Below are 24,060 nucleotides of genomic sequence, written 5' to 3'. Positions count from 1 at the left end.
TTTGGTTTTCATATCTCAATAACACATAATCTCCAGTCCACAGGTAAAGACATTGAGGCCCAAAGAAGTATTGTGACTTCCTTGTTATCAGGCAGCCAACATAGATGGTGGCCTGGCTTTTTCTTGCTACTTATGGTGGTTGTAGTAGGCGGGAGTGTTAAGTATATTGGTCCAGGGGTTCCCATAAGACAGGAGTACACTAGAAGTCTGTTAAAAATGCATGTTCCCAGGTCTCCTGGGCCGTCCAAAGCGGAAACATTCAGGACTGAGCCTGAGGGATCGTCTCTCTAGACAGCTGACAATAATGACAGTCATTGGGGTTGGGGATTTAGCTCAGCAGTAGAGTGCTTGCCTAGCGAGCGCAAGGCCCTGGGTTCGGTCCCCAGCTCTGAAAAAAAGAAAAAAAAAGTAATGACAGTCATTCACTCAGCTGGGTGACACATGCGGATTTGAGGCCAGCCCCAGCTGTGTGAGTCGCTGACTCTCAAAGCAGTCAGCATAGGCGCTACTGATCCCTTTGAGTTGAAATCCTGCTTCAACTCAAGAAACCCTGTGACCTAAGGTTTTCCCATCAAGCCACTCCATGGCACCATGATGGTACCAGCTTGGCCTGCAAGCCCTTAACATCTGGGCCTTAAGCATACCACTGCCCAGAGGAGTGGTTGCTTCATCCTGACTGAGTCATCCTCCAGGCCTGTCCTTTCTGCCCTGTCCTTGAACAGTAAACCCAGCCAGGTGCCTTGTGGTTCCGATCTCCATTCTGCCTGTGTCAATGTTGGCTGCCACTGTGTGACCCCTGGGTGCCTCCTACCCTCTGTGTTCCCACTCAGCTACCTTTGGGGATCTATTTCATCTTCCATGACAACAGGATCTCATGCCGCCAAACTCCTGCGTGGCATGGCTTTAATTACCCATCCCTCCCTACTGCCAGTGACCTCCTGCTGCCCTCGAGTCTCCTGTGTAAGGGGTACTTATGATCCCTCTCTGTTCCCCATCAAGATCCCCCAGTGCACATCGTGGACCCCCAAGAACATGTGTTTGTCCATGCCATCACTTCCGAGAGTGTCATGCTGACCTGTGAGGTGGACCGAGAGGACGCAGCTGTGCACTGGTACAAGGATGGGCAGGAGGTGGAGGAGAGTGCCGTCATCGTATTAGAAAAGGAAGGGCCCCGTCACCGCCTGGTGCTTCCTGCAGCTCAGCCCTCTGACGGGGGCGAGTTTCAGTGTGTGGTGGGAGACGAACGGGCCTACTTCACAGTTACCATCACAGGTGAGAGCAGCTATCCCACGTGCTCCTGCGTGTTGTCACTCTTGCTGCCCCCTCTAGCCTCCCTGTGTTATTGAGTCCTGAACACATGAGTCCTGCTACTCATCAACAGGGAGCCCTACCTTTTACATCTTCCAGGAGACCCCCTGCTAAGAGGGTTCCTGGGGACAGTAGTTCTGTTACAGAGCCATGGACTAGGTGTGGAAGGGGTCAAAAAGTCTCAGAAGCCTATATGGTATCCCAGTCCATTTGAGACCCAGCCCCCTTCTCACAGTACTTTTGTTTTTAATTATTTATTTTATGTATATGATTACACTGTGGCTGTCTTCACACACACCAGAAGAGGGCATCGGATCCCATTACAGATGGTTGTGAGCCAAAATGTGGTTGCTGGGAATTGAACTCAGGACCTCTAGAAGAGCAGTCAGTGCTTTTAACCGCTGAGCCATCTCTCTAGGTCCCCCATGTTTCATTCTGTCCTTGTCCTACCCTAGAGACTGTAAACATTCTACAGTTAATGTTGATGCCACACTCCCCATTACACAGCTTCCACACAAGCTTGTGTGTACTCTGGAAATTATGTCAATGATGGCTACTCTCGGGGACTTATGTAGCACTAGCTGTGAGTGACTGCCTAGAGAATGATTTCTTCAACACGTGGCTGACTTTCAAAGCATAGGAGAGGGGCCTGGATTAGGAAGGGTAGCAGGACACCCCAGTCCTGTCCCCTCTTGCCTAGGACCAGATGTCTCTGTCCTTCAGATGTCTCTTCATGGATCGTGTACCCCAATGGCAAAGTGTATGTGGCAGCTGTACGCCTAGAACGTGTGGTGCTGACCTGTGAGCTGTGCCGGCCCTGGGCTGAGGTGCGCTGGACCAAAGATGGGGAGGAGGTATTGGAGAGCCCAGCACTGCTCCTGGAGAAGGAGGATACCATCCGGCGCCTGGTGCTGCCCTCTGTCCAGCTTGAGGACTCTGGCGAGTACCTGTGTGAAATCCATGATGAGTCAGCTTCCTTCACCATCACCGTCACAGGTGTGGGCCCACCCCAGCCCCCAGAGTCACCAGAGGACAACCCTGAGCCCGAGGGGTGTTGAGTGAATGTTTCTCCACATTCGAGCTTGCTGGTGTCAGGGAGGGAAGTGTGGGTTGAGGGTGCATGCACCAGGGACCCTGATGGAAAGAGCCTGGATCCCAATTGGAATCAACGAGTCCTTCTCTGGTGTCAACAAAGCCAGGTCTAGCTTTGTCCCACCAGGCTCACTGACTGAACCCCACGTAGGCCAGGTGTCTGGGCTGCTGGTCAGTTAGCTGCCAGACTAGCTGAGGAGGCAGTTGCTAAGCAGGGGTCACGAATGGGGAGACCCTTGGACTCCGACTCTGTGCAGCCCACAGATGTGTTTTGTTTGGCCTGCAGAGTCATACCAAAGTCAGGACAGTCCAAATAACAACCCGGAGTTATGCGTCCTCTTGAAAAAGCCGAAGACCCAGCGGTTCTGGTCTCGTCTCCCACCGTGGCGACGAACAGCTGGCACTGAGTAGCAGCTGCCCCATAGTATGGGGCCCCCATTTCTCTGTTCCACCCTCCCTGCCATTCCTCCTGCCTCTCCCCAGACTTCTTTAGCCATTGACTTAACCTTCTTGGCCCTCGCAGTTTGCAACCCCCGTGTTAAACCAATAAATGCACCAATAAACATTCCAAGAAACCTCATGATAAATAAGTTCACTTAGGGTTGAGGGCTCCACAGAACAGACAGGCAGGGAGGACCTGGGAGGAGGCCTTTCAGAGTGACTAATATGGGCTGGGCTCCATGTATTCAGCAACATATGAGCAGACATGTATTTCCTCCTCAAAGAGCACAGCCTAGTAAGAAAGCCAGACACATGTCAGAGTGTAGGCTGTCAAGGACAGTGCAGGAATCCCTGGGCTGCTGGCCACTCTCCTAGTCAGGGAAATGAAGATGTTTATCTGCTTGTAATGGAACTAAGTTGAGTTAAGGGAATATTCTAGGTATGGAGAAGTAGAGGACAGCTAGAAATGTCGCTGGTTTATGCCAGAGTCCTCAGGATTATAGCTCACAGCCCCATTCCCAGTGTGCATGGTAGAGGAGGGGGCATTTAGGCACTTCCGGACATCACAGAAGAACCCCAGTGGTAGCACAAGGACAGCTACCCTATTCTTCACAGTCCTCTTGCCTTCTTTCCTGACTTGCCCAAGGAGCCATGCCCAGGATGAGCTGCTTAGGGATTTCCACTCACTATACCCCAGATGGAGTCCACAATTGCAACAAGACTCCTTCTCTAGTTCCCAGCCCTGACCAGACATCACAACCACAACCAAAGCACCATAGGCTGCCTCACTGTAAAGTTCACACAAATGCCACCTCACCTCCAGGCCTGAGTGGATCAAGTCCCACCACACCCAATGGCTTCTGTAGTTATATCTTTCCCCCCATCTCACTGCCCCAACCTCTGCCACAGTCATTCCATACAGAAGAAGCTGCCTTCTGTAATCCTCTGGCCTTGTCATGACTGGATCAGACATTTTGAAAAAAAAAACGCCGTCTTGTCTCCACAAGACATGGCTGTTTCTGAGCTCAAGTGTACTGTGTGGCTGGGTTTGGCCGGGTTTGGCCAAGAACTGAAAAATCTTAGGCAGGAAAGCCAGCAGTTCCCTTGCCTGACCACAAGGGGGCCAGGTGTACGCTAGTCTTCTGGAAACTATTTGTAGGAGAGCAAGAGGGGGTGGTATTATGGACAGGCAAGCTTGGGCTTGCTGAGGGTCTAATAATACTGACTTAGCTCCTTTTCTGTGGAAGAGTGATCTGCCCCTGAGTACAAGCTCCCTGAAACAGTGTAGCATCCCTGGGAAACTTTAGACAGGTCTTAACAACTTTGGTATACAAGGATTCAGTCCCTAGTTGCTTAGGAGGCTTGGATACCCCCTCTCCCCCACCTGCAGCAGGAAGCCTGCCTAGGACAGAATGCTCCCTCTCCTGCTCCAGGAGCTGTAGCTGTCCCGGACCTTAAGGGCAATCCATTGCTTAATCATTTCATGACTCAGTTCTTTCATCTGGAAAATGGAGACAGCATAGTGCTTTCCTCCAGACATCAGTGTGAGGCTCAACAGTGCTCAGAACTACGACTGGAGCATTAGGAAGTGTTTGTTTTTTACAGATCCTGGTTCCACCCCTGCACAGTTTTGAAAGCCCCCAAGCCCTCATAACCAAAAGGCTTCTTAAAAGTTCAATAGTCGTCCGCTATGATGGTTTACACTTTTAATCCCAACCCTCAGGAGATAGAGGCAGGTGATTCTCTGTGTTTTCCAGACTATCCTGGTCTACATAGTAAGTTTCAGACCAGTCGGGGCTATGTAGTGAGATCAGAAGTTTGGCAGTTAAAATTTATTTCACTAAAACTGAGTTTAACTGATGCATACTTAATTATTCTTTAATTATCTGGCAGGGCTAGTATATCTGTATCTCTGTGAGACTTGACTGTATCTTTTAGTATATCTTGCTGAGGGTAAATATATTAGACAGCAAAAATGTCAATGGGAGTAGTTATAAGAGGCAGAGGCAGGACCTGAAGGTATCTACCAAATGAGGAAAGTCCAGAAGATTCTGGGTTCTGTAGATGACTGGTCTTGAGGATTTCAGGGACAGACCAGGAACTTACTGTTACTTATTACTCAGAATGCAGGGCCGTTATTAACACGGGCCAGCAGGGGCCCCATGCTCTGCGCGGTCATGCTAGTTGACAGTTGTGCTTGCCGTGTTCTGCAGAGCCCCCTGTGCGGATCATATACCCCCAGGATGAGGTGACCTTACATGCTGTGAGTCTGGAATGTGTGGTGCTCACATGTGAGCTGTCCCGAGTGGACGCTCCTGTACGATGGTACAAGGACGGGCTAGAGGTGGAGGAGACGGAGGCCCTGGTGCTCCAGAGTGATGGGCCTCGTCGCCGCCTGGTGTTGCCTGCGGCCCAGCCGGAGGACGGGGGCGAGTTTGTGTGTGATGCTGGGGATGATTCAGCCTTCTTCACTGTCACTGTCACAGGTGGGTAGTTTCCGCAGACACCTCCAGGGAGGTAAAGAGACGGGGTGCTATAGGACTTACATCTACTCTCCCTACTCCCCCCGTTTCCCTTCCCCCATGCCTCTGCCTACCAGACTCCTCAGTCTTAGTCATCAGAGAACTCAGTTCAACCCGGGACAGTGTCCACAGGCCTGGTGAGAGGGAGCCTAGCAGTTAGGATCATTCATTCATTCATTCATTCATTCATTCAGCAAATGCTTATCTAACAACTAGCGTATGCTTGGCACCATCCTAGACGCTGAGGTACAAAGTGAACCAGTGAGCTACAAGTTTCAGTGTTCGTGGAACTCATGTTGGGAAGTGGTAGTGAGGCAAAAAAAATTTAAAAAAAATAAAAAATTTTTTAAATTTTTAAAAATTAAAAAAAAGAAAAAAGGAAAAATGGATGGTTTATGGAGGAGCAGTAGCTGTCAGAGGCAAAGCATAGAAAGGAAGGAAGTGTGGATGGATCTTTTTGGGGGGTACCAAAATTTTTGGGTAAGTAGTTTTTTGGGGGTCACCAAACATTTTTGGAGGTACCAAAAGCTTTTTGGGGGTGGTGGATCTAAGGAGAGGTGAATGGATAAATTTGGGTATAAGTCTGTCTACAAGTCCTTTTTTTTCATAGAAGCCCCTCAGGTCTTTACCATAAAGTGTATTGGAGAGGTAGGGAGAGGGCATCAGTCAAAACCGTATGCCCTTTTCTGCCCACCCACCAGCTCCACCAGAGAGAATTGTGCACCCAGTGGCCCGATCCCTGGATTTGCAGTTTGGGGCTCCAGGACACGTGGAGCTACGCTGTGAAGTGGCCCCGGCTGGGTCTCAGGTGCGCTGGTACAAGGATGGGCTAGAGGTAGAAGTGTCAGATGCACTGCAGCTGGGTGCGGAGGGGCCCGCCCGCACTCTCACCCTGCCCCACGCCCAGCCTGAGGATGCCGGGGAGTATGTATGTGAGACCCGAGATGAGGCTGTCACCTTCAACGTCAGCCTGGCTGGTGGGTGTGCTGGGCCAGCCTGGGGTGGGGAGGAAGGGGCTGGCTTGGGCTTACGACCCCCTTTCCTCGTACAGAGCTTCCAGTGCAGTTTCTGGCTCCAGAGGCAGTCCCAAACCCGCTCTGCGTGGTTCCTGGGGAGCCAGTGATGCTGAGCTGTGAGCTGTCCCGAGCAAGCGCACACGTGTCCTGGAGCCATAATGGGAACCCTGTGAAGCAGGGTGAAGGACTAGAGCTTCGAGCTGAGGGTCCTCGCCGAATCCTCTGCATCCAGGCTGCAGACCTAGCTCACACAGGTGTCTACACCTGCCAGTCTGGGACAGCCCCTGGGGCCCCAAGCCTCAGCTTCAATGTCCAGGTGGCTGGTGAGTACAGCCTGGGCAGAAAGCCTTCGTAGTCCCCATATCCAGGGCTCCCCCACTTCCTAAGACATCATATCTTTCCCTTGCCCCGTTTCCCCAGCCTGTCTCCCTGTCCTTCTCATTGCCCTCCCAGTGACCCCTAGCTCTGACCCCACAGAGCCCCCGGTGCGGGTAGTGGCCCCCGAGGCAGCCCAGACGAGGGTTCGAAGCACCCCAGGCGGGGACCTAGAGCTGGTGGTGCACCTCTCCAGGCCAGGGGGCCCTGTGCGCTGGTACAAGGACGGGGAGCGCCTGGCAAGCCAGGGGCGGGTGCAGCTGGAACAAGCCGGGGAGAGGCAGGTGCTGCGGGTGCGGGGGGCACGGAGAGGGGATGCTGGGGAATACCTGTGTGACGCATCCCAGGACAGTCGCATCTTCATCGTCAGTGTGGAAGGTAACAGTGCACCCCTGACACCCATTGTTCTCTTGCACCCACAAAGACCACCTCCCGTCCTCTGGGCCCTTTTCATCTCCTACACCTCACTGCTCTCTATGGCTCCCACCAATGCGTTTGTGATTGTCACTGTAATAGGGCAAATTCCTTTTTCCAGCACCCTAGCATGGCAGGATGTATGGCCCAGTGGATAAGAAAAAGACCTGTAGAGTCAACTTGCAACTCAGACTCGGTTCTCTGGGAATTGTGTGACATTTGCATAGCCGTTTTATTCCTCTGAGCCCCAGCTCTGAAATGGGATGGCAGATAGGTTGCTATGACTACTAGATGCTGTAACAGGGCCCATAATAAATGATGTATTGATACTAGAGGGTTGGGAAGGGGTGCTAGGCTGGGATTTCATGGAACTTACTGAGTGTGGCCAGGAATTGGCCTCCTGGTCTTTGGGAGAATCCCCACAACCAGCACACAGCAGAGCCTCACTCAAGGTGTAGTAATTGGTGGGAGAATGAGAGCTTGAGTCCTGAGGAAGGGTGGAGAAGGACAAAGGGAGAAAGAGGTATCCAGTTCCCTGCCTCACCCCTCCTTCCAGAGCCCCCTCCAGTGAAGCTGGTCTCGGAACTGACGCCCCTGACAGTCCACGAGGGTGATGACGCCACATTCCAGTGTGAAGTTTCGCCACCAGATGCCGAGGTCACCTGGCTACGCAATGGAGCCATTGTCACTCCAGGGCCACAGCTGGAAATGGTCCACAGTGGTTCAAGCCGCACTTTGATCATCCGAGGCTGCCAACTCAAAGACGCAGGGACCGTGACGGCACGAGCTGGAGCCACTGACACAAGTGCCAGGCTCCATGTTCGAGGTTTAGTGCGACCGAGCATAAAATGCTCTGTTCCCTGTAACCCCCTGACGACCGTGGCCTAGAAGTGAGATAGGCTTCAATATCCGGCTCCATGATCTCTTGTCTTCCCTTCCAGAGACAGAGCTGCTCTTCCTGCGGCGGCTGCAGGATGTGCGGGCGGAGGAAGGCCAGGATGTGTACCTTGAGGTGGAGACAGGCCGAGTAGGTGCACCTGGAGCTGTCCGCTGGCTACGAGGTGGGGAACCTCTTCCCCTGGACTCTCGCCTGACCACGGCCCAGGATGGCCATGTCCACCGTCTCTCTATCCATGGCGTCCTGCTTACCGACCAGGGTACCTACGGCTGCGAGAGCCACCACGATCGCACTCTGGCCAGGCTCAGTGTGAGGCGTGAGTGCCCAGTCTTCTCCTAATTCATCATTTACTTGGCTGGCCCAGAGTCCCCGAGACCCACCACCACCACCAAAGTGCTCCTTTCTACTGAGGAAAGCCTGCCCTGGCCCTCCCAACCTGGGGTTAGAGCCAGAAGGCTCCTGCTCAAATCAAAAACCTCTTTTTCTACTGTTTTCTAATTACCTCAGAAGTCCAAATGGACTTTGCTTTTCACTCCCAACTTCCCAGATGGCTCTGCTAGCAACATAAATGTTATACTCTAGAAAGACTCTCTGTGGAGTTGGGGATTTAGCTCAGCGGTAGAGCACTTGCCTAGCAAGCGCAAGGCCCTGGGTTTGGTCCCCAGCTCCGGAAAAAAAGAAAAAAAAAAGACTCTCTGTATTTAACCCCCATACCCCCACAGCGCTCCACACCGAGACTCCTCAACCCTCAAACTCTAACAATCCCATGCTTTTTTTTCCTTCTCCTAACCACAGTACACCTCTCCCCTGACCAAATCTAGCCAATTGTGTCTGTCCTTTCCTCCCTCCCTCCCATCCAGTCCGAACTGTACAGCCAAGGCCTTTGGTGGAGTGCTGGGGGTGGTGCAGAGCATGCTGGGAGTGAGTGAGCCCCTGCACTCTGCCCAGGGTCAGAACTGGCATTCTCCTTCTCTCATCTCCCACACTAGCTCGGCAGCTGAGGGAACTTCGGCCTCTGGAGGATGTGACCGTCCATGAGGGGGGCAGTGCCACCTTCCAGCTGGAGCTGTCCCAGGAGGGTGTGACCGGAGAATGGGCCCAGGGTGGAGTGCGGCTACACCCAGGGCCCAAGTGCCACATTCATTCAGAAGGCCGCACTCACTGCTTGGTGCTAAGCGGCCTGGGTCTGGCTGACTCGGGCTGTATCTCCTTCACTGCGGATACCCTTCGATGTGCCGCTCGGCTCACAGTGAGAGGTGTGGCCTCTGCGCCCCTGCCTACTAAATCCTTGTGTGTGACTACTGACCTAACCATGTGCCTCCTACTGACTGCCCTGACAGAATGGGGAATCCCTGGACTCTTTGGATCTGTGTGGGCCACAGTGACCACCTTGCTTGAGTACAGCTGCTCCTGTTGTCTGTAGCCCTGCATCTGGTGCTACCATATCTGTATGGTCCCTTTTGTTTGCCTACCTGGACATGTCCCCACTGGCTACTTACCATGACTCAGTGACTTTCTTGGCCACCTATGTGTGCCTCCTGTAATACTCCCTCTGATGAGCCACCAGAGAAAGCTCTAGTACTAATTCTGTCCGTGGCCCCCATGTTTTAGCCCTAATGATCTCCCCATTAGCCTCAGCTCTAGGGACCCTCAGTGCCCTGTGGAGCATTTTATGCCCCCCCCAGCCCAGTGTCTTCAGCTGTCCACTCCAGCCATGTGGTCACTGCTGCCCGTGTTTGTGAGTGATTCTTTTGCCATTTCTTCTTCCACCTCTGCCATTGCCCTCCAGCCCCAGTGTGTCCCCTGCTGACGACCTCAGAATGTGACCCCTAACCCATTGGCTCTCTGGCCCTCCTATGTCCCCTACTCTACAGCACCTCTCAAATTTCCTGACCTCAAACACTGTCCACTCAGTAGTAGCCTCCATGGACCACCTGCATGTGTCTGCCCCTGACCCACTGTGTCTGTGTCTTGTACAAGTCGGATTCTCATTCCTCACCCTGCTCCTTGGCATTTCTCCCTACCCACTCTCAGAGGTCCCAGTGACTATTGTGCAGGGGCCACAGGACCTAGAAGTGACTGAAGGTGACACAGCCACGTTCGAGTGCGAGCTTTCCCAGACTTTGGCTGACGTAATATGGGAGAAGGTCAGCGCATGGGCCTAGTGCACACCTATCGGCATAACAATAATTCGAGCAAGAAACTAACACTCACTGGACCTGTGAGACTGGCACTGGGCTGAGATTGATGTCACATTTAATCCTTTTTAATCCTTACAACACCCTGTGAAGGTACACCTTGTTGTTACCAGGCTTTCTAAGGAATACATTCTGTGAGATGAATTAGTTGCTCAAGGGCAGACAAAAGTACAGCCTATGTTGAAAACCAATTTTAAAATCCACACTCAGTGAGTCCATGCATAACTTTGGGCTTTCTGAGCCACTGGTGCCAGTTCTGTGTTCTAAAGTCCTCAAGGGATGGCATCTTCTCAGAGAAGTGACCAAAATGGGAAGATGTGGGACAGTCCTAGCTGGGGAACACAAGGAATCCACTAGTGCGCTTCTAGCTAGCTTGGCATCCACAGAGGACAGCGCCATCTTCCAGGGTCGCAACCTCCAGAATCCTACTGGGGTCGGTCTGACCTATTATCCCACCCTTAGGATGGGCAGGCGCTCTCTCTCAGCCCGCGCCTCCGGCTCCAGTCTCTCGGCACGCGCCGCCTTCTGCTTCTGCGGCGTTGCAGCTCCTCAGACGCCGGGACCTACTGCTGCGCTGTGGGGACAGCTCGCTCGGGGCCTGCGCGCTTGACCGTGCGCGGTGGGTACTCAGAGATGCCAGGGTATTACTTTGAGCGCCCCTACACTTTACCCGCGTCTAGGGAGGGGGCGTGGCGGATGTGTGTCCTGGCTCCGCCCCGCCCCCGTCTCACGCTCCCGGCCCCCCCCCCCCCCCCAGAACGAGAGGTGTCTGTGCTCGGTGAGCTCAGGTCGCTTAGCGCCCGCGAAGGAGACAGCGCTACATTCGAGTGCACCGTGTCGGAGTCCGAGACAACCGGACGCTGGGAGCTCGGAGGCCGCGCGCTGAGACCCGGAGGCCGCGTTCGCATCCGACAGGAAGGTGTGGGCCTCTTTCTACCCTCTGTGACCCCTTGTTACCTTGCCCAGGGTTCAGGCAGACTCCGCCCCATTCAGTTAAGCCCCGCCTCTAGCTTGAGCAGGCCCCGCCCCACCAACCCGCTGCTAGGGTCTTCCGGACTTTCCTCCGCCGCCAGCTCTGAGTCCTGCCTAGCTCCTTTTGGCGTCCTCTCTCCAATTCCGCGCGCTGAAACACTTCGGAACCTCCCCGGGACTTTGCTTGGGTGCCACTCTCCTTCTCGAATTCTCCCGGGAAGCGGCTGAGACCTCAATACCTCCCCACCCCCAACCCCAGGGAAGAAACACATTCTGGTGCTGAGCGAACTGCGAACCGAGGACACCGGAGAAGTCTGCTTCCAGGCGGGACCCGCCCAGTCCTTGGCTCGGCTGGAGGTGGAGGGTAAGCTTCTGAGGCGAAGGCGACAGGGAAGGGTATCATCTCCCGTCCTGGGACTGACTGACTAGCCGCTGGTCCTAGAGATGCTGCTTCTTCATCGCTCCTCTTGAGGGACTCTCTTGGGGCAGGTCACAGAGAGCAGGTCATTTCCTCAGGAGGAGACCGAGAGGAAGAGACTTTGAACTGGGCATGCAGGGAAACGGACTGGTGCATCGGAGGGCTTGTGCCAGGAGTGGAGGTCGTAGGGAAGATGCATCTCTCCTCTAGGGGCCGTGCTTGTCCTTATTAAGCCCCTGTCCCCCAAACGCAGCGTTGCCTCTCCAGATGTGCCGCCGCCCACCTCGCGAGAAGACGGTTCTGGTCGACCGCAGGGCGGTGTTGGAGGTGACTGTGTCCCGCCCTGGGGGCCACGTGTGTTGGATGCGGGAGGGGGTCGAATTATGCCCGGGAAGCAAGTATGAGATGCGTAGCCACGGCACCACCCACAGCCTAGTCATCCATGACGTCCGACCTGAGGACCAGGGCACATACAGCTGCCAAGCAGGCCAGGACAGTGCTGACACACAGCTGCTGGTAGAGGGTGAGTAGATCCCACTGGGCAGAGTCACAAGAAACAGGTTGCCCAGGCAGGAGGGGCTACCTGGAAGCTGCAGTGCCCAGCTACACCTATGGGGGGTTTTCCAGGACTCAGGGAAAGATTCTTGGCAGTGGGTTCTGATGCAGGTGGCGGATGGGGAAGGGGGAGGGGTGGGAGAGATCACACTCAAGGCTGAAGAAGAGAGAGAACCCAGTCTCAAAAGAAGCTTCCCTGACCTTCCTAGGGCCCTTCCTACTAGGGCTTCTCACTTTCCTCTGCTTGTGGCGCGTGCTTGTCTCCCCAGAACACCTGATTGCTACTAGTTGCTCCTTTCCCCACTCTCCACCAGCATCTGCTGGCACCTGTCTTTCACCTCCTCCTGTCCTCTTTCCAGCTGGCTTCTGGTCACCTCAGTGGGTTCCACAGCAACCTGGGAAGTTCCCTCTATTCTTTCCCTCTTTGATGTAAGAAGCACCCTCTCTACCCTATCTTTGCATTTCTTTCACATATTTTGTTGTGCGTCCCACCCTACCTGCTCCCACCTTCTTGGCCCTACAGACATCCTTGCCAGAGGCTCTGAAAGCTTGGGACCCAGCTCTTCCCAAGGGTATCCAGACTCTGCTAGGAGAGGAAACTGGCTTGGCCCTACTCTCCCCACCCCCAGTCCCACATGCACTCGTTCCTCTACAGGTGACGACTGATACACACCAAGCAGGTGCCCTCGGACCATTTGGAAGGATCGTACCCTTATACTGGGCAGGGTGGGGAGGGAGGAGCCAGAGGTATCGGGTAACAATAAAGACTGTTCACGCCCACACCTGTCTGTGCGCCATGGGAGGGCAGACCATGCTTGGAGCCCCTGTAGTCAGTGTCACGGCTCCAAGGCTGCAGTGTTTCCAGCTTGGTTGATGAAAAGTACCAGTTATTGAAGACTTCTGGCAGAGGCCGCATAGTTTGGCACATTTATAAAAGATGTAAAACAGGGCGGGAGGAGACAGAAGCATGAGGTGTCTAAGGTGGCATAGCAGACACCAGACATGCACCGTGCATTTAAGCCCTTTCCCCTCCACCCTCCCAAACCCAACCCAGAACAGCACCCCTCACCCTCATCCTCTGCCACTGCCCTCAGGCTGGTGGCTTTGCAGAGGTCAGGGGACCAGGGTGAGGAGTGCTGCTATCAGTCCCGTGGACAATAACAAGAACCCTTAGATGAATGGTTGGAAGGTAGAGCAGTAGGGGAGGCGGGTGGGCCTCCTCCACACAGACATGCAGGAGAGTGGCCCATGGGACCCCAGCAGCGGGGACAGGAGGCGGAGCTGGCCCTGAAGAAGCCCTGCCAGTCAAATCTAAGGCAAGGGTCCCAGTATCCCCGCCAAGCCTACCCCTTCACACACATGTATGGGCAACACACAACCCTGAGCACATCCCAATGGGGCTCACACCCCGAGTCCCTCGGGAGCTTGGACGGGAACTTCTCCCTCAGGCCAGGCCTACCTAGCCTGAGACGCAGCCTCCCTTTTGGTGGCTGGCCAACCCTCTCCAAGGAGGCGAGACAGCCAAAGGCCACAGGGCCTTGCAGCCTCAGTAGTGGCCTGGCAGGCGTCTCGAAGATGTCAGAGCTGGTGACTGGAGAGCCCAGACAGCGGGAACATGACTACACCCGTACAGGGGGTCCCGAGCAGGCTGTCAGTGGTCCCCGGGACCCATACTCATAGTCCGTGTCTGTAGGTGAGGCCATGAAGGAGCTCAGAGAGCTCCCAGTTTGCCGGTCCCGGAAGCTCTGGATGTAACTCTGTGGGGAAGGAAGAACAGGTCTGAGTCCTGCCGGAGAACTACCTCTCCACGTTCCACCCAGGCCTGCACTAACTCAAGCCATCTCCAAACTGAGCCCACAGCCCTGAAACCCACCATATACCATATCCATTTAATGCCAGTACTTGGTACACCTGTCCCTATCACCAAAGCTGAATCAGAGCCCAGGTACAGAGGTTCTGTCCCCTAAGAAGACTGAGTACTGTGTGGTCAGTCTACATTCCTCCCACCCTGGGGCTGGAGGGGTTCTGGGGCCTCACCGGGGAGAGAACATCTCCATTGAAGCGTTTAATGGGCACTGGCCTGCGTCTATAAGCAGGGTCAGGGGGACCAGGCCTTGGAGGTGCCCGAGGACCTCTGGGAGGAGCCCGAGGGGGTCTCTTCTTCCGCCGCTTCTCCTTGCGTTCTTCCTGCTGCCGGATCCTCATCAGCTGCACTCGCCTTCGCTGCCGGCTGATGACCACTGTAGAGGAATGGGCACAGAAGAGACTCAAGTCCACATAGCTCTTCACAGGGGCCCTCTTCCTCTCTTCCCCTCAGAGGCTTTAGGCTTCCACAGGCCCTTGCCCACGACTACTACCACCCCCTTCCACCCTTTCCTGATTTCACACCTCCAAGGCCTGTATGCCTAATATCAGCCCCCCCCCACACACACACTGTTGCTGCTGTCCCTGGGTCAGACACCATCCCATCATCTTTTAGCTGGACAGCTCCTTCACTATTTCCTTTCTCCATCCACCTCCCCCCTCTAACACAGCAGTTCTCAACCTGAAGGTCCCAACCCCTTGGGGTGGTTGAACAACCATTCACAGGCGTCACCTAAGACTACCAGAAAACAATATTTACGTTACAATTCATAACAGTAGAAAATTACAATGACGATGTAGCAACAAGACTAATCTTATGGTTGGGGGTCACCACAACATGAGGAACTGTATTAAAGGGTCATAGCATCTGGAAGGTTGAGGACCGCTGCTCTAATGCATTCTACATTCCCAAACATTAGCCTATGTTCTTTCCTCTCCTACTCTAAGCCCTCCATGGGCGTCTCACTGTGCTTGTAACAGAGTTCAGCAAACCTCACGAACTGACCTGCACCAAGCAGCCTTCCTTGACCACCCTTGTATCTCTCTCCATACCACTCTGCATAAGAGAAGTTAACTTATTGTCTGTTTGCATGATCTATGATCTGTTTCTTGATCACCTTGATTGCACATCCTTCATAAGAGCATTAACCTTCTCTGGTAGCCTTTATCAAGCCAAAGCCCAGCACATGTTGAGCAAGCATGCTACCTGAGCTACATCCTCTCCCCTGCTTCTGTTTCATCTCTGCTATATTACCCCAGTGCCTAGAGTGGACTTGACCTAGAGCCAGTGTTCCACACATTCTTTGGGATGAATATTATTACTTAAGCCTGTTTTCCTAGACCCTGTCCAAGTCAACTTTCTAACCCATCGAGGCCCTGATTTTTCATGTGTAGTTTCTGTCTCTGCTCACTAACCCCTCTATTTCACCACCCGTCTTCCTCCACCCCTTCTTCCCATGCCCACCCTAGCCTGTGTCCTCTCACCTTCCGTGTGGGAGTCCCTCTCGGTTGTCACCCTCCACTGCACCAGAACGCCCATCAGGCTAAGGAGAGGCCAGAGTGCCAGCAGGGCCCAGCTCCGCCAGCAGAGGGGAGGCACAGGGGCAGCCCGCAATCGCTCCACCACGTAGCGCCCCAGCAGTAGCAGTTCGGCAAAATAGTCTGCGGCGGTGGCAATGAGTGCAGCACCCGTCACGGCAGTGGCAAGGGTGGTGAGTGGCCGGGGCCAGCGCAGCGTGAGCAGGGCACAGAGCAGGCCGCCTCCCAGCAGCAGCCCCAGTGGGCCCCATACGGAGCCAGGCTGGTAATAGGGTGCGGAGCCTAGTAGGGCAGCAGCAGCGAGCAGCAGACCGAGCAGTAGCCCCACCAGGAAGAGGCCCACGCTGCGTACCAGCATGGCTACCAGTCCGCAGAGCAGTCCAATGCCCAGTGCGATGCCCGCGCTTGCCCCAGCACTCAGCTGCGTCTCCAGAACCCGCTCTCGGTAGCACAACAGGAAGATAACCACTGAGCCAAACAGCAACCCAGTGAGGAAGAGTACAGCCTTGAAGCAGCGGTAACCTGGAGGGGAACAGGGCCAGTGAGGGGCCAAAATGAGGTTACCAGACTAGAAGTCAGAGGGGTCGGGGACATGAACAAGGGCATCAGAGACATGGGTGCTAAGAATTGGAGGTCATGAGAGCTCAAGGGGGAGCTATGGAAGTCAGGGGAGATCATGTAGATGTTTTCTGGGAATCGTTGGGAAGACATGTAATTATTGAACTAATGATCTAAAGCCTTTGAAGGTCAAAGTTAAGAATCACTGGAGTTGAGTAAATCGGCCATGGGGCAATAGGGTCTTTAGGATCACAAGCTCCAGAAAGATCACTGGAGTCACAAGGGGATCAGAAATGGAGTCTCCGGTGCCTCCGAGGAGGACTATTCAGACATGAAGAACCTGTAAGTCAGGAAAAAAAAATCTATAGTGCTGAGGTCACATAGGTTTAGAAGGCATATCCTTGTGTGGTCACAGGGCTTCAGAGATAAAGCAGTGCTGGAAAGTTATGGAGAGGACAGAGCTTGGTTTGGGGAGAGGAGGTCTTTGTAGGTCAAGGGACTGGACAAGAGTAGTGTCATTAAGATTATTAAAGACAAAGTGGAACACTGAGGCCAGAGAAATGGGAGCACTAGAGGCCACCATGTGGAGGATCAATCTATTGACTGGAGTTACAGGGATCAGATAGAACCAGTGGGTGAATACTAGGAGCTAAGAGGTTGCAGAATCTAAGAGGACTACATGGAGAACAGGGGGTTGTAGGAACTTGAGAGCCATTAGTGGTACTTGAAAGAGGAATGGGGTGCAGAGCATGAACAATGGGGAAAGTAGAAGTCAGAGTTGGGAGTCAAGGAGAGGCAGGGAGAGCCAAAGAGAAAGATGATAAAGAGAAAAGGGAGATTTGGTTCCAAGAATGGGTGTATCAGACCCCAGAAGGTTCTGAAGTCAAGAGGAACAGAGTTTAGAAAAGGCTCTGAATCTCCAGTAGGGACATCCAAGAAGGGTAGGATGATACAGGAGCTGAGGGTAAGGAATGAGGCTATTCAGAGCACCATGCAGAGGGAAGAGGTACCCAGAGCAGAGGGGGCGGGATCTTTGGAGACCCACTGCATGTCCTAAACCCTTGTGGGGGGCATTTTTCCTGCCCACTCTGCAAATGTACAAGAAAGACGAACTGATCCTATATTCCACATCCTATATTCCCAACTATTCTAACACACTTCTGGCAAACCATGCCAGTCTCCCTGCCCAAACTGGTTCTGATATGTATAATCTTCTTGAAGGCCTTCTTTGGGTCCCTATTCATAGAAGACACTCTTCACTGTGAAGTTCTATAACTTTCTGAAGAATCCACTGGGCCTTTATTCACTTTAAGCTGACACTAGCCCACAGGTTTCCTTTGTGAAAATGGGAAAAAGGTATACTTTTCTCTAGAGAAGGTAGCCTTGGGCCAAGATAGTTGTCAAATGGACCCACACACACCTGTTCAACTGAACTGCAGTTACTACTCACCCACCCCACCCCACTGAACTATGTAATCCTTTTTGGCTTTGAGCTTCCGTTCCCTTGCTTTGGCTTCCTGAATGCTGGGATTACAGGCATACCACGCCCTCCCCCATACAACCCTTGACAACAACCATCCTTATGGGAATCTGCCTTGTAGGCGATCTCCATGTGTATGACTACCATCCAGCCCACTCTAATATGTATCACAAGTGTGAATATTCCAGGTCCCACCCCCACCATACAATATGCCCTGTTGTAAGGGACCATGTTTAATCACCATTCTTTTTAGTGTCTGCTTATCCTAGTGATCCAAACATATCCTCACCACGATAGCCATCATTCTATGAGTACCTACTAATTCTTGTCTGTATGAGACGAATGTTGTTGTCTTTGGCCAGGTGAAAAAGCTGAGACCCAGGTTAACATGCCCATTAGATCACAGTGACTAACATAGAGCCGGGTTCAAACTCAAAGAGCCTAATTCAGAACCTGTTCTCTGTAGAACCTAGAGTCAACGATCTACAAATATGTTTGAGATCAGCAAGAGAAAGAGATAGCCATGGGGGTCGGATGGGCTGAAAATGATTTTGGAGACACCAGAAAAAGGAACCTTAGGGAAAGAGTGGAGGGCCACAGGTGAGGGATGAGGGGGATCTCACCAAAGAAGCAGTAGACGACTCCAAACAAGCAGCACATGATGCAGACGAGGGCAGGCAGTGCCTGATACCTGCGCTCCAGAGGCTGTTGACAAGGTGCACCCCAGAAGGTATCATCCGGCTCCGGGGGCAGCAGCTGAAACCGCAGAGTTTCCATAGTACCCGGCATAGTGCTGGGAATGAAGGAGGGTCACCCTCCCAGGACAACCTGACGGGGAGGAAATCGGGGTCAAGAGTCAGTCGTGGGTCTCCACCAGAATAACAGTGCGAGTGGGGGAATTCAGCAAGGGCACAGTGGACAAAGGAATGGTGCCCACATCAGGCAGCTCTAGAAGCGTCTCTAGAACAGGGAGCAAAGACAAAGGGAAACAAGTGCCTGGCTAGAGGCGGCTGGGATGGACTTAAAAGAGGGACTAGATGGGGCTAGACGAGGAGAGGGAGGGTGCTGCTGGCAAAAAGAGGCAGCCTGAACACCATCTGTGGGAGGCTTAATTTGGAAATGTCCAAGATCTACCTGGGCTGGAGGTGACCCGAGCTTCCGAGCAAAGGAGGGTGTGCAGGGCCGGAGGATCGGAGGTTGTTGGACGCCAGAGGCTCCGACTAACTGGGGTCCGGGCAAAGTCCTCCGTGCGAAGGGGGTTGCTGGGCCGGAGAGACGGGTCTCTGTGCGACGGCGTCGTCGCCCCACCTCCAACACCCGCTGGCACTGCAGCCCCACAGTCCGGTGACTCGGGCCCGGCCCGGGGAAGAGAAAGGAGCAGGAGCTCGGGCTGTCCCGGAGCGCGGCCCCATGCCCTGAGCCCGCCGGCGGCCTTTGGTGCTGATGGACAGCTCCGGCCTCTGCTCCTGACGTCACTCAGGGTGCACCATCCTGGCAGGGGCGGGCTGCTTTGACGTCATCCGGGACGCACCAACCACGCAGGGGGAGACAGGAGACTCCGCCCCCCGCGTCTGCCTCTCCGGCGCTGAGGAGGGGGCACTTCCGGGGGTCCTTCCCCTTTAACCTCCTCCCCTCTTCCCTTTCTGGTAGCTGACGGCTGAGACCCCACCTTGGGGGCGGGGCCCTCTCGGTGACACGTCGGACAGCAGCTGCCTGGGAGGCCCCGGCGCGCAGTGCTGCTCTAAGGGCTACAGACCTACCCGGGGGTTCCGGGCTTGAGCTACTATCTCTGCTCCGCGGGGAGGGAGCGGGCCCGCCTGCTGGGCTCGGGCCCTCCGGATCCGCCCCCTCCCCGGTCCCGCCCCCTCGGAGCCGCCTGGGGCTGCGCGGGGGCCCGGGACCCGCTGTCGGGACGCCATGCGGGCGTCGCTGCTGCTGTCCGTGCTGCGGCCTGCGGGGCCGGTGGCCGTGGGCATCTCTCTGGGCTTCACCCTGAGCTTACTCAGCGTCACCTGGGTGGAGGAGCCTTGCGGACCCGGACCACCCCAACCCGGCGACTCTGAACTACCGCCGCGCGGCAACACCAACGCGGCGCGCCGGCCCAACTCGGTGCAGCCCGGAGCGGAGCGCGAGAGGCCCGGGGCCGACGAAAGCTGGGAGCCTCGTGTCTTGCCCTACCATCCCGCCCAGCCAGGCCAGGCTACCAAGAAGGCCGTCAGGTACTCATCCGCTCCGTCCGCCCTAACCCCTCAGGCACCAGCCAGGATGCGCGCGCTAAGGAGGCCGCCAGAGGCCGGGTCAGGCTCCGGAAGGAAGGGGCCGGCCGGCCAGGAAGTCCTTGGGCCTCGATTACTTCCTATGACCCTGCTTTGCAGGGAGACCGAGGGCCAATTTGAAGCTTTTTCTGGATCCCGTCCGGGTCTGAGCTGAGCTAAACCGACTCCATCCAATAGTACTCCAAAGACCCTCTTACCCCCCCCCCCACTGGTCTGTTTAGGATTAGAGAAATTAGTGTTAAGGAGGATACGTGTATAAAAAGGGGGAAAGAAAAAGGAGGGAACTGGAATTTACCTGTATTTCATTCCTAGATGGGTTTGAAGGGCCACCTTGGGATGAGATGGGAGAGGGAGGAATGTACTCATCACATTGATGTCTCTGCCCACGAATTGAAGTAATTTCTTCTAAGTAACAGTGAATTCCAGTTGTACAACTTACCTTCTACCTTAGGAAGGTGAGTCACTGTCTTAGTTTGCCCCTCTCCAAAAGACATTCTCTGCACCACTATGCCATATGCTTCTACACCTCATTTGTAGGTCATATTTGGGGGCGGGGATGATGGCCTATTCATGCAGCAGGAAGTTTATGCACTGTGTGCCAAGCATTTTACTGTTTAAATGCAATCAGTCCCATTTTACAGATGGCACAAGTTAAGTAATAGGCTCAGGGACACAACTACTAGGTTGCAAAATCTGGAATTCTCTCTAATGTAGCTCTCTTACCTGCATCTGCATTGGAATTGCTATCTCCTAAATGCAATACCGTCTGTGAGACCAATATTTCACTTAAATCATGTCTCGTGGGAGAGAAGTTATTCTTATCCTCTTCGTGGGTGCAAAACAGGTCCAGAGAAGAAATAACAAGCGAAGCTGTATGCTATCTTGTTCATAACTGTCTTTTCCCAGAACTCGGTATATCAGCACGGAACTGGGCATCAGGCAGAAGCTGCTAGTGGCAGTGCTGACCTCACAGGCCACGTTGCCTACACTGGGTGTGGCTGTAAACCGAACTCTGGGACACCGATTGGAGCATGTAGTGTTCCTGACCGGTGCGAGGGGCCGCCGGACACCATCAGGCATGGCGGTGGTGGCACTGGGCGAAGAGCGGCCCATCGGACACCTGCACCTGGCGCTGCGCCACCTGCTGGAGCAACACGGCGATGACTTTGACTGGTTTTTCCTAGTGCCTGATGCCACCTACACTGAGGCGCATGGACTGGACCGCCTAACTGGCCACCTCAGCCTTGCTTCAGCAACCCACCTCTATCTTGGCCGACCCCAGGACTTCATCGGTGGAGAGACTACCCCAGGCCGTTACTGCCACGGGGGCTTTGGAGTGTTGCTGTCTCGCACACTACTACAGCAACTGCGCCCCCACCTGGAAAGCTGCCGTAATGACATCGTCAGTGCTCGCCCAGATGAGTGGTTGGGCCGGTGCATCCTTGATGCCACAGGCATTGGCTGTACTGGTCACCATGAGGTAAGAAGATAAGCCTCCCGATAGTATCTCCTGTCAGAGCTTGCATACTTCCCCAGGAGAGATATGGGGTAATGGAGAGACAGGTCTAGGTTTTCTCTATTAATCTTTTTTTTTTTTTAATCTCAGCAGCTCTCGGTAAATTACTAGATCTGAGCTTCCATAGCTTCATGCATGCTAATGGAAACAATTATTAGGCAGGGCTGTATAGGGATTGGAGAAAGTAAGAGGTCCTTGCACATAATATATATTCAGTGTCAGCTATTTTAGTTAGCTCTGTGGACACCTCTGAGACAGCTTTCACAGAGGAACTCACAGAGACCTAACCAGTACAACATCAGCTGGTAAAATAGACTTCAAATCCACAGAACTCTGACTTCCAAGTCCATAAGTGATTATAGGATTAGAAGACGAGGCGCTAGCTAAGAGATGGAGGGAAGACAGCTCTGTCATTGCTCCCATTTTGAATGCTTCCCTTCCTCTCCCCAGGGAATGCACTACAACTATCTGGAACTGAGCCCTGGGGAACCTGTGCAGGAGGGGGACCCTCGTTTCCGCAGCGCCTTGACAGCCCACCCTGTGCATGACCCTGTGCACATGTACCAGCTGCACAAAGCTTTTGCCCGGGCTGAGCTGGACCGCACATACCAGGAGATTCAAGAACTGCAGGTACAGCTTGGGCTTGAGGGTAGGGGAGTCAAGGGATGAAGGGGAGCAGGTCCTGAGAGACCTTGGGAATAAAAAGTCAGTGATAAAGTTACAGAGCAGGCCCACAGCCAGGTCCTTGACCTTTGTGGAACCACCAGGAAGCTCCCTTTTTAACTTTTAAACTGTCTCGACCTGTGGAGAAACTGTTGTGGGGCCCTTGGGTTTACAGGGCAGAGGTTTGAGGTAAACTGCAGGTCCTCTCTAAGTATCACTGACTGCTCACAAAGCCTCCAGATGTATACTGACTATGTGATCCCCTGCCTTGCTCATGGCCTTTTTTTCCGGCCCAGTGGGAGATCCAGAATACCAGCAGACTGGCTGCTGATGGGGAGAGGGCTTCTACCTGGCCAGTGGGCATTCCAGCGCCGTCTCGCCCTGCCTCGCGCTTTGAGGTTCTGCGCTGGGACTACTTCACGGAACAGCACACTTTCTCCTGTGCTGACGGCTCACCCCGCTGCCTGCTGCGTGGGGCCGACCAGGCCGATGTGGCTGATGTCCTAGGAACAGCCTTAGAGGAGCTCAACCGCCGTTACCAGCCAGCACTGCGGCTCCAGAAGCAACAGCTGGTGAATGGCTACCGGCGTTTTGATCCAGCCCGAGGTATGGAGTACACACTAGACTTGCAGCTGGAAGCGCTGACGCCCCAGGGTGGCCGCTGGCCCCTCACCCACAGGGTACAGCTCCTTCGGCCCTTGAGCCGAGTGGAGATCTTGCCTGTGCCCTATGTCACCGAGGCTTCTCGGGTCACTGTGCTGCTGCCTCTGGCTGCAGCAGAGTGTGACCTGGCATCTGGCTTCCTAGAAGCCTTTGCCACTGCAGCACTGGAACCTGGCGATGCCGCAGCCTTGACCCTGCTGCTGCTGTATGAGCCACGCCAGGCCCAGCGGGCAGCCCACGCAGATGTCTTCGCACCCGTCAAAGCCCACGTGGCCGAGCTAGAGCGGCGTTTCCCTGGTGCCCGAGTGCCCTGGCTCAGTGTACAGACATCCGCGCCCTCTCCGCTGCGCCTCATGGATCTACTCTCCAAGAAGCACCCGCTGGACACTCTGTTCCTGCTGGCCGGGCCAGACACAGTGCTCACACCCGACTTCCTGAACCGCTGCCGCATGCACGCCATCTCGGGCTGGCAAGCCTTCTTTCCCATGCACTTCCAGGCCTTCCACCCTGCTGTGGCTCCACCTCAGGGCCCTGGGCCACCAGAACTGGGCCGTGACACCGGCCACTTTGATCGTCAGGCTGCCAGCGAGGCATGCTTCTACAACTCCGACTATGTGGCGGCCCGTGGACGGCTGGTGGCAGTCTCCGAGCAGGAGGAGGAGCTGCTGGAGAGCCTGGATGTGTATGAGTTGTTTCTACGCTTCTCTAGCTTGCATGTGCTGAGGGCAGTGGAACCAGCCTTGCTGCAGCGCTACCGGGCCCAGCCATGCAGCGCTCGGCTCAGCGAGGACCTTTATCACCGCTGTCGCCAGAGCGTGCTTGAGGGCCTTGGCTCCCGCACCCAGCTTGCCATGCTGCTCTTTGAACAGGAACAGGGTAACAGCACCTAAGGCCTGCACCTGTCCCTGCTCTTCCGCAGTAACCTGGAGCTGCATGCCAGCCTCGCTGGACAGGGCCGGCTGTAGCCTCAGACCCTAGGGCAGCCCACTGGTCCTTTGTCTCTTGCTTTGTTGGACCCATGGGCTCAGGACAAGCCCTGAGACAGGTGCCCTAGAGCCATCCTTTCTTGTCCAGTGTCCCTGCCCCCTTGACGCTGCTGATTCAGGCTGTGGCCTCTTGTGTTTATGCCTAACGCCAGCCATGCTTCCGGGGCTCTTGTCCTGGGGGCTGGGCTGTAGATGAGTTGTTGGAGAAGGTGAGAGCTGAGAAAGGAGGGTTACGGGATCTACTGCCTTCTCCCTTCTGGATCCACGGTGAAGCCCTGGCTTAATAAACTGGCTAAGAGTGTCCTGA

General features: G+C 54.5%; 3 protein-coding genes across 13 annotated transcripts in view; 2 read left to right on the top strand and 1 right to left on the bottom strand.

The window, feature by feature from the left end:
- Window positions 1-19,437, top strand: part of Obsl1 (obscurin like cytoskeletal adaptor 1) — a 25,969-nt gene extending 6,532 nt beyond the window's left edge. The window contains exons 7-21 of one of the 8 annotated variants that reach the window (XM_017596828.3): window positions 1,000-1,272; window positions 2,032-2,304; window positions 5,055-5,327; window positions 6,065-6,340; window positions 6,415-6,702; window positions 6,857-7,132; window positions 7,725-7,994; window positions 8,110-8,382; window positions 9,056-9,322; window positions 10,101-10,213; window positions 10,727-10,883; window positions 11,022-11,183; window positions 11,496-11,600; window positions 11,908-12,177; window positions 19,300-19,437. In XM_017596828.3, the coding sequence (XP_017452317.1) occupies window positions 1,000-1,272; window positions 2,032-2,304; window positions 5,055-5,327; window positions 6,065-6,340; window positions 6,415-6,702; window positions 6,857-7,132; window positions 7,725-7,994; window positions 8,110-8,382; window positions 9,056-9,322; window positions 10,101-10,213; window positions 10,727-10,883; window positions 11,022-11,183; window positions 11,496-11,600; window positions 11,908-12,177; window positions 19,300-19,310 (3,287 nt within the window). In that variant the 3' untranslated portion in view covers window positions 19,311-19,437. Of the gene's footprint in view, window positions 1-999; window positions 1,273-2,031; window positions 2,305-2,686; window positions 2,981-5,054; window positions 5,328-6,064; window positions 6,341-6,414; window positions 6,703-6,856; window positions 7,133-7,724; window positions 7,995-8,109; window positions 8,383-9,055; window positions 9,323-10,100; window positions 10,214-10,726; window positions 10,884-11,021; window positions 11,184-11,495; window positions 11,601-11,907; window positions 12,178-12,864; window positions 12,990-19,299 lie in introns of those variants that run through there. The other 7 variants (XM_343599.9, NM_001409045.1, XM_006245304.4 and 4 more) reach the window with 7 other exon arrangements.
- Tmem198 (transmembrane protein 198) lies at window positions 13,125-19,143 on the bottom strand. 3 transcript variants are annotated; one of them, XM_002730042.7, is made up of 5 exons: window positions 18,784-19,143; window positions 18,273-18,477; window positions 15,558-16,133; window positions 14,247-14,449; window positions 13,125-13,966 (listed from the first exon to the last, which is right to left on the bottom strand). In XM_002730042.7, the coding sequence occupies exons 2-5, from the start codon at window positions 18,436-18,438 to the stop codon at window positions 13,829-13,831; spliced, it is 1,083 nt and encodes a 360-aa protein (XP_002730088.1). In that variant the 5' UTR covers window positions 18,439-18,477; window positions 18,784-19,143; the 3' UTR covers window positions 13,125-13,828. The 3 variants fall into 3 exon arrangements, with proteins under 3 accessions (XP_002730088.1, XP_038940586.1, XP_063124232.1); XM_039084658.2 differs by having other exon boundaries at window positions 18,341-18,477; window positions 18,784-19,132; XM_063268162.1 differs by having other exon boundaries at window positions 15,964-16,133; window positions 18,341-18,477; window positions 18,784-19,132.
- Window positions 19,361-24,060, top strand: Chpf (chondroitin polymerizing factor). 2 transcript variants are annotated; one of them, XM_006245228.4, is made up of 5 exons: window positions 19,744-19,868; window positions 20,238-20,380; window positions 20,832-21,405; window positions 21,892-22,071; window positions 22,401-24,060. In XM_006245228.4, exons 3-5 carry the CDS (start codon window positions 21,004-21,006, stop codon window positions 23,655-23,657), a joined length of 1,839 nt encoding a protein of 612 aa, XP_006245290.1. In that variant the 5' UTR covers window positions 19,744-19,868; window positions 20,238-20,380; window positions 20,832-21,003; the 3' UTR covers window positions 23,658-24,060. The 2 variants fall into 2 exon arrangements, with proteins under 2 accessions (NP_001005906.1, XP_006245290.1); NM_001005906.1 differs by lacking the exon at window positions 20,238-20,380 and having other exon boundaries at window positions 19,361-19,868; window positions 22,401-24,055.

Source organism: Rattus norvegicus, chromosome 9 (assembly GCF_036323735.1).
Source record: "Rattus norvegicus strain BN/NHsdMcwi chromosome 9, GRCr8, whole genome shotgun sequence".
NCBI lineage: Eukaryota > Metazoa > Chordata > Mammalia > Rodentia > Muridae > Rattus > Rattus norvegicus.
This window is presented reverse-complemented; position numbering and strand designations above follow the sequence as displayed.

What these genes read in the sequence shown, in the direction of transcription:
- Tmem198 (XM_002730042.7), bottom strand. Translation starts at nt 18,438, where the DNA reads ATGCCGGGTACTATGGAAACTCTGCGGTTTCAGCTGCTGCCCCCGGAG. An exon ending in AGTCGTCTACTGCTTCTTTG is followed by an intron (nt 16,134 to 18,272) that starts GTGAGATCCCCC and finishes GTTCCCCTCCAG; the next exon opens with GTTACCGCTGCTTCAAGGCT. An exon ending in GAGGGACTCCCACACGGAAG is followed by an intron (nt 14,450 to 15,557) that starts GTGAGAGGACAC and finishes ATTCCTCTACAG; the next exon opens with TGGTCATCAGCCGGCAGCGA.
- Chpf (NM_001005906.1), top strand. Translation starts at nt 19,567, where the DNA reads ATGCGGGCGTCGCTGCTGCTGTCCGTGCTGCGGCCTGCGGGGCCGGTG. An exon ending in GCTGTACTGGTCACCATGAG is followed by an intron (nt 21,406 to 21,891) that starts GTAAGAAGATAA and finishes TCCTCTCCCCAG; the next exon opens with GGAATGCACTACAACTATCT. An exon ending in AGGAGATTCAAGAACTGCAG is followed by an intron (nt 22,072 to 22,400) that starts GTACAGCTTGGG and finishes TTTCCGGCCCAG; the next exon opens with TGGGAGATCCAGAATACCAG.